Source organism: Ammodytes marinus (assembly GCF_949987685.1).
Source record: "Ammodytes marinus genome assembly, chromosome: 5".
Lineage (NCBI taxonomy): Eukaryota > Metazoa > Chordata > Actinopteri > Uranoscopiformes > Ammodytidae > Ammodytes > Ammodytes marinus.
This window is the reverse complement of record NC_137234.1, coordinates 8,166,898-8,175,196: the sequence shown is the minus strand read 5'-3', so window position 1 is coordinate 8,175,196 and position 8,299 is coordinate 8,166,898. Positions and strand designations below refer to the sequence as shown.

Genomic DNA, 8,299 nt, shown 5'->3' with positions numbered 1-8,299 from the left:
AGATATTCACAGATTTTGACAAAAAAAAAAAACGGTTTTGACAACAAGCGTTCTTATTAAGCATTACTAACTCCACCTTTAACCTTTAAGGAAATAATTGTCAATTGGGTCTGCTTTATAAAAAAAGACAAAGAAGAACCAAAAGAATGTTATAATGCCTTAAGAGCTGCCCTCAGAGAACAAAAGACTTCCATGCCTTCAGAACAAGATTATAGTCGACATCTAGGGCTTAAGGACATTGCAGCAGCTGATATTAAATAGCAGTATCAGTATCACAGGCCCTGTTCAGACATGGCGTAAGGTGCATCACACACTTACAGGAATACATCAAACCCTAATGCTGAGTAAATATTATGTGCGGAGAAGTGGAAGAGGGAAGCAATGCTGTACAGGCCTGCAGGTCTCACTGCCTCAGGCCATGTTCCTACAATCCACCAGCTCATCCTCTGTATCGGAAAAGTGTCTTATGCAATCTAGAGAGAACGTGATTTACGAGACTTATTCTGGCTCTGCATATTCCAAGCAGACTCAAGAATAAAAACCACACACAGAAAAATGTACCTTGAGGAAAAATATGTCTTTATTTTTGGTCGTGAGGGAAACACATTTGGCTTGTTGCCGCAAAAAGTTCCAAAATATCAAATCTACAAAGCAACAGTTTAAAATGATAGCAGGATAAAAGTAGTGTTTTTTAAATGACAGATTTGTGTATGTCACGTTATGATTTATTTTAAAATTGGTGTTTTGGAAGAATAGCTGTGGGCTGAAGTGAAGTTGATTAATGCTACGTGTGGCTTTGCAGAGGAGAGAGAGAGAAAAGCTTGAGCCACACACACCTGCGTCTTCAAATAATATTGCACAATCCAACCTTGAATTTTTCTCTGACAGTTCAGCAGAACTACACACAAGCATTTTGGCTATCCAACATCAGTAAAAAATTCTAGTGCTGCCTTCAGTCTGACTTTTTCTTTAAGAAGGTTTACACGTTCGGCAGGTTAGCTCGCTATGCTATGAGTAACTATTTGGAATGGTCGAAGGAAAACAGCTCCGGAAAAAAATTAAGAGACCAGTCTGAATTTTTCTTGAATCTTCATCTGTACATAACTTATTGAACATGCTCTTAATGACAAAAAATGTATTGGAATTTGGTGGAAATGTTGTCAGTAGTCAACATATTTCTATAAATAGTAAAACGAGAGACACTGAACATTTGGAGTGGTCTCTTAAGTTTTCCAAGAGCTCTATGTTTCTTTCATGAGCACCATTATGTAGTATATGAGTTTGTTTACCTAATTTGCCAAAAGCAGTTTATATAAAGCCAGTCATGCTTCATGGATCAATATTTGTTTTACATCAACTATGGATCAAATTAAAGGTGTAGGCAGAAATTCTGGAGAACACTTGTTGTCAAATCACTTTTTGTCAAAATCAGTGAATATTTCTAAGATTTATTTTTCAGCACACACACACACACACACACACACACACACACACACACACACACACATACACACACACACACACACACACACACACACACACACACACACACACACACACACACACACACACACACACACACACACACACACACACACACACACACACACACACACACACACACAGTACGGACAGGTAGCGGACTGTGAGGAGATATTCACTGATTTTGCCCAAACATTTTTTTGACAACAAGCGTTCTCCAGAATCACTGACTCCACCTTTAACACATACGACTGTGATGTTAAAGGTGGCACTTTATGTGACCCACACATAATTACAATCCCAGTCCGTAGCTGTAATGACCTTTTCAACTGCTTTTAGTTCATTGTTTTGGTTCAATGACCATCTCTGCTTTACAGATCAGTCTGTGAAACCGTAGCAACCCTTTTCTAAGAAAGCTGTTTTCAGAAGACACGCTCTGACTACTCCACTGTGCCCCACAATCGACTGACTTTCTCAGAAGTGAAAGGAGTGACAGAGACTTATGAAAGCTAATGTCGCTATGTGTCTGCTAGATGTGGAAACAGGCGACTCTCTGCTAACACACTGTGTTTATAGGAGGTCATCTTGCATTTGAAATGACAATATTTAAAGGTGTAGTCAGTGATTCTGGAGAAGGATTTTTGTCAGAAGCACTCCTTGTCAAAATCAGTAAATTTCTCCTCACTATCCGCTACCTGTCCGCACTGTGTTGTGCGCAAAAAAAAAGGTTTTAATACACAGCCTAGGCTCTGTAAACTGGCATTCAAACAAAGGATATGTAAATAAAAGGGGCCCTCCGAAGCTGGTAACATACCAGTTTGCAGAGCTGAGGCTGTGTATGATACCAACTTGATAGCAACTATTTTCTCAGCACACTCACTACGGTCAGGTAGCGGATCGTGAGGAGATATTCACTGATTTTGACAACAAGCATTCTCCAGAATCGCTGAATCCACCCTTAAAGTGCACAATGGTAAAAGGTGAAATCTCACCAGAATGAACAAACCAGTAACCTAAAAGTATGTACCTAACACCTAGCGCCATTTCTCTTTCACTGATCCTGTCAATATCACCTTTTAAACTTTAAGATTGTACAACGTATAGCAAGTGGAGACTTTGCAAGCTTGTACCTAAAACTCAACTTCATCAAAATCCACTGCAACTAAGATCAACATTGTCCGATTCCTTCCGACTGTAGAACTATTCCAAAACGTAGCACGCTAACTAGCAAATGGCAAGCCAGTCTGAATTTCATATGCATGTACCAGAGTCCTGTACTCGGCTCAAACATAGCTTCAACCAAACACAGTACGAAATGTGAAAATATCTTCACCGCATTAAAGTAAGTGAAGTTCTGTTTTGTCCGATTTTGCCAAATGTAAGTATTAGCAAATCAAAGCATTGGTCCGTAGCATAAATAATAAGTTATAAAAGCCATCCTACAATGATATCCAATCCTGTTTTCTGACTTAGCATGTTAAGCTAACGCGTATAGCTTAGGTCCATATAAAAGCAAAATGCCCGCTATTATTGTGAATGGCACTGTGCAATCAACACAGCAGATGCCTATAAAAATAAGCCTTATAATGTGCAACAAGCTGCAATCTTAGCATCGAATATACTCATAAGAAGTATACACTCACACTATCTACTCTGGTTCAGTTCAATACATTCAACTTCTAGCTGAATTATGTTTTTGCAATATATACACAGTACAATACAATATATAGAAAAAAAGCAGAAATATTACATCTTTGAGCAAGTCTGCAGTTAGTTTGCACGGACAATAACGTTAGCATAAAAACTATGCGGCTCTATTCAGCCACAAAGTAAATGGAATGACAAGAATTATTTTCGGTCACAATCAGCAACAATAACAACTCCATATTTGGGGTGGGTGCACATGAGCTTTCCATAAAGTTTAAAATAGAAACAAAACACAATTGATTTTCCCATAGTGATGCTTGCTACTTACTGTATAAATGCATGCATGGATTTGCAGGTTACATTTAGCCAACACATCTAGGCTAAGATCTGGTCAAAGTCTTTTTAAATATATAACATTTTGTATTTCCAGGTAATGTATAACTGTTGCTTTACATAACTGAATGTCTAAGTATATTTTTTTATACTTTATATTTCACGGTGTGTCTCACCATACAGTATGTCCAAGTTTTCCATTTAGATTGGACATACAGAAATACTTAGCATATGAATCTACATTGGTTAATGTTCTGGATCTATGTTCCTTTATAAAGAGCTCATGTGTTCCACCAACAGGCACATTTCACTTCTTTTGTAGCGATTTCTTCCTACATTTCGTTCTCCATAGGAACAAACCCTGCATTCCAATCCCCATACTTCTCTACTATTTAGTATGCCAGAAAAATATTTAGGATGTCCCAATTCAAGCACGTCAATTGTAGTATGCTGAAAAGACATAAATGCCCCACTAACTCTAATAGCATTTTGGAGTATTCGTCTTTATTCTTGACATTTCTCGACATAATGAAAAAAAAAAAATCTTCCTTACTGATTTGTGTTTCTCTCCTGTGGCCCTAAAACTCTTCTATACTTTAGTATGTAGCGTAGTAAAAAGATAAAGTATGTGATTTGGAAAGCAGGGATAGACACATACAGGCTGCTTGTATCAGTCCTCCTCTGTCTTGACTTGAACAGAAGAAAAGATCTTTCCCATACTGAGGTACAGCGGAGTGATGAACATGTCCGTCAGACTTCTCCAGACCACCTGGACCGACGGCAGGAGCATGAGGAGAGATTGGATCACCGGCATCACCAACCTGGAGGGAGGGGGTGAAACAGACAGGTTAGAATAGATGCTGAGAAATAATGCGTTCAAGAAGTGACATTAATAATATACATGAGGTTTTGGCTCTCCGGTGGCATAGTGGATAGAGCGCGTACCATATTGGCTCTGGGGGTCACGGGTTCAAATCCGACCCGTGGACCTTTACTGCAGGCCATCCCCCCTCTCTCTCTGTCTCCCCATTTCAACCCTGTCCTATCTAATAAAGCTTGCAAATGCAAAACAATATGCATGCGGCCCCCAAAATGTATGTAATTTTTTCTCTCAATATCTTGCTCAAAAATACAAGTTGAATGGATGCACTTTTTTCGTTTGCTAGTTTGGGTTCATTCTGCAGTCAGTTAGAGGGTTTCATATAATGCTTTGATACATACTTGTCATTTTTTTTTAAACTATGTTGACAGTGGTCGAGTCAGCCATTCTGGATACCGCTTGTTGCCAAAACTACTTTTTGCAAAAAAATCTCCTCACAATCCGCTACCTGTCCATACTGTGTGTGGGCTGAAAGAAAATAAAAAAATAAAAGTCTGGTGTTGGTACACAGCCTAGGCTCTGTAAACAGGTATGTAAACAGAGGGGGCCTACCATAGCTAGATGTATGCCTGTCTACAGAGCCTGGGCTGTGTCTGTGTATTAACATCAGATTATTTTTCAGCGCACACAGTATGGACAGGTACGGGATCTTGAAGAGGTATTCATTGATTTTGACAACCACCGTTCTCCAGCATCGCTGACTCCACCTTCAATTTGTGTAAGGTGGTTAGTTTCTCTCTTTAAAAAAATACTCAATTACTTCAACTCCATCATACTGTTACATTCCTACAACCTTTACCTTCCATTGTCACACATTAATGTCCCACACACAGATACAGTATCTGAGTGTGCGTGTGTGTGTGTGTGTGTGTGTGTGTGTGTGTGTGTGTGTGCATTTACAATCTTTAAAACAGCATCCCTCCTTTTATCTCCCTTCCTTACATTCCACATGTATAGACCATCTCACTCACTCCTCTATTGATGAATACCTTCAGTCAGTGACATAACATCGACCTCCCCTATAGGCTAACAGGTCATGCGAAAGTAACTCTGTAAGGTCTCAAACAGAATCTCAAGAATGTCCCACTCTGGGTCTGCAAACAGGCCAGTTGCTATTGCTAGTGGAATATAGTGTATGTGTGAGTGTGAGTGTGTGAGTTTGTGTTTATGTGTGTGTATGTGTGAGTGTGTGTATGTATTTGTGTGTCTACGTGTGTATGTGTGAGTGTGTGTCGGCGTGTGTATGTGTGAGTCCGCGTGTGAGTTTGTGAGTCTGTGTGTGTATGTGTGAGTGTGTGTGTGTGACTGTGTGTGTGTGTATGAGTGTGTCTGCATGTGTATGTGTGAGTGTGTATGAGTGTATTTAGTGTATGTCTCTGCACATGTCTGTGGGGTTGTGGGAGGGTTGGGTTCTTTTAATTTTCTTCTGTTGATTTTATTTGCTGTTTTTTTCTTTTTCTGTTGTTGTTTTTAATCTCTGTAAGGCACTTTGAGCTTCTCTTGAGTATAAAAAACGCGATACAAATAAAAATGTATCTGATTTGATTTGTATACCAGCTATATAGAGAAATATGTCATGGGGCGCTACCAACCAGAGCAACTCAACATTCCTACCAATTTTCCATAGTGTGCTGCTGACTTCATGGCTTAAAATGTTGTTTTAAATTGACTTAATATACATGGACTATATTGGGTGTGGTTAGGAAAAGTGTGCATGTAGGCCTATATTGCGTGATTGGTCCCGCAAATTACCTATAGAGGGACCTGGTTAAAGTTGAGCAGGTGCATAAACACAGCCAACATAAGCCTGACATAACATAAGTTATCCAAATATAATTATGAAAACAAAACGTTTCACTGTTACGCTACATGACGTATTACGTTAACGGTAAAAATAACCCGTGTCAATGTTTGTCTAAAGAACCAGAACAGGCAATATAGTGGCCTCTGGATAAAAGTGACTTAATGATCCTGTAATGTGTGTTTCCACTAGGATTTAAACTGTGTGTGTTGGTGTTTAAAACAGTCCTTTAAAGGTAGAGTGAGTGATTCTGGAGAACGCTTGTTGTCAAAATCACCTTTTGTCATCCTCTACCAAAATGTGTATGCGCCAAAAAAAAAAAAGAGTCTGGTGTTGATACACAGCCTAGGCTCTGTAAACTGGTATGTAAACAAAGCAACATGCCTGTTTACAGAGCCTAGGCTGTGTATACCACTGGATTTTTTTTCTGGGTGCACACACAGTATGGACAGGTAGAAAATCATGAGGAGATATTCACTGATTTTGACAAAAAGTGACAACAAGCATTCTCCAGAATCGCTGACTCCACCTTTAATCTCTTTGGCGTACAATAAGTTACTATACATTTGATGGTGCTTACTTTTGTGTTTTGCCCTTGTGGTTGTATCACTATCTCTACAAATAGGCTATCTTCTTCACTATGCAAAATGTCATTTTCCACACACATGTAAGGGCTTACACTGAGTTTTGGGTGTTTTGCATTCAAAATCTTACTAATAAATCATAAATAAAATTATGGAGGAGCCTATGTTATATCCCATGTCATCACTCTAATATAACATGTGTGTGCTATTTTATGGAAACATCTTTATAATTTATTATATGGGCAAGATAAAGCCATGCTCAAAAACAACTTCAAACTTAATTGAACTTCCATCCATACCAGATGTGGATGCAGCTGAGCACGCCAAACACCACGCCGAGAATGAAGGCCATCGGGACGGCCAGCAGAGTGGTGAGCAGCCGGTAGAAGACGAATTTAACCAACTCGAACACGGCGTGGCTTCCGATCCACACTCTGTCGAAACTGTGTGAGGACAGGGGCTCCGCTATGAGGTCTTCAAATCCGACCTGTCACATGGCACAAGTTAAGTGTAGGCTAAGTTAGTTAGTAACCAGCAAGAAAGGACATTTTTACTTATAGCACATGAAAACAGACATTTAAAACGTTTTTTAACATGGTAGCATACTACAAATGAAAGTGTAGGCTACATCAAAACATTATAATCACAGGGCAGGGGCACACAACGAGTTTATAATCAGGTAGCCAGATATGGATTGACGCGACTTCCAGGTATTCACACTATACTGATTAGGCTTCCACACTCATGTAAACAATACGGTCACATTACTTAGCAACAAAAGATAATTCAACTTGGCAACCGCGACCTTGTGTAGTTAAGTTTGTAGTTTGATGGAGGGATTTCCGCGTAACGACCCAACCGTAGCCTACCTTTAGGTGCGCGTTAATATCGTTAGGATCTCGGTCCGGTGGCGCCGTATACACTTTCTTCCCCTTCTTGGATAGAATAGGTTCGATAGATCTGTTGAATTCGTCTTCGTCCATGATTATGCTCATGTCCGATTTCTCCTTTTCCAGCCCCATGATGAGGTGCAGTCAGACGGGTAGAGGGAACCGGGAGAGCCGTGAGAGAGAGATAGAGAGAGAGAGAGAGAGACAGAGAGAGGCTGGTGGTGACGGTGCGATGTGTTTGCAGTGCGGGGACTGAGCGCCACCCCGCCCCGTATGGAAAGCAAGCGCAGCGTGGGGCAGAGCGAGAGACACAACAAGCTTTTAAAAGTCACTTCCCCGGGCCATTTCCAAAGAGCTCGGTGATGACAGACGCTACTGTGTGCAGTCAGTGTTCTGGCTGGTGGAGACATGGTGACCTTAGGGTGCAATGCCAAATTGCCAACCCTGTTCATGTCTTGTGATTAGTCTTGATAAGTAGCACAACAACAGAGAAGGTACTTTTCAAATGTTGTATCAACTTTATTTTGTATTTTTTTTTAACAACTGAAGTAATAAGCTTTAAAAAGGTTGAATCTATAAAAAAGTTATGTTGCAGAAATTGTCAACCACATGTACTTTTTTAAAGCTATAGTGCGTAACTTTTTTCCTATTTAGAATGTCGGTTACATTCAAGCCGTCGTCA

The 8,299-nt window shown here is 39.9% G+C and overlaps 1 protein-coding gene across 1 annotated transcript; it reads right to left on the bottom strand.

Moving 5' to 3' along the window:
• Positions 1–564: 564 nt before the first annotated feature.
• On the bottom strand, positions 565–7,843 carry cav2 (caveolin 2). Its single transcript, XM_080027362.1, has 3 exons — positions 7,597–7,843; positions 7,027–7,214; positions 565–4,283 (listed from the first exon to the last, which is right to left on the bottom strand). The coding sequence occupies exons 1-3, from the start codon at positions 7,747–7,749 to the stop codon at positions 4,133–4,135; spliced, it is 492 nt and encodes a 163-aa protein (XP_079883488.1). The 5' UTR covers positions 7,750–7,843; the 3' UTR covers positions 565–4,132.
• Between the last annotated feature and the right edge of the window lie 456 nt (positions 7,844–8,299).

Excerpts from the sequence above, each read along its gene's own strand:
- cav2 (XM_080027362.1), bottom strand. The coding sequence starts at position 7,749 with ATGGGGCTGGAAAAGGAGAAATCGGACATGAGCATAATCATGGACGAA. Across the intron at positions 7,215-7,596 it reads ATATTAACGCGCACCTAAAG|GTCGGATTTGAAGACCTCAT; the intron begins GTAGGCTACGGT and ends GCCATGTGACAG. Across the intron at positions 4,284-7,026 it reads CTCAGCTGCATCCACATCTG|GTTGGTGATGCCGGTGATCC; the intron begins GTATGGATGGAA and ends CCCTCCCTCCAG.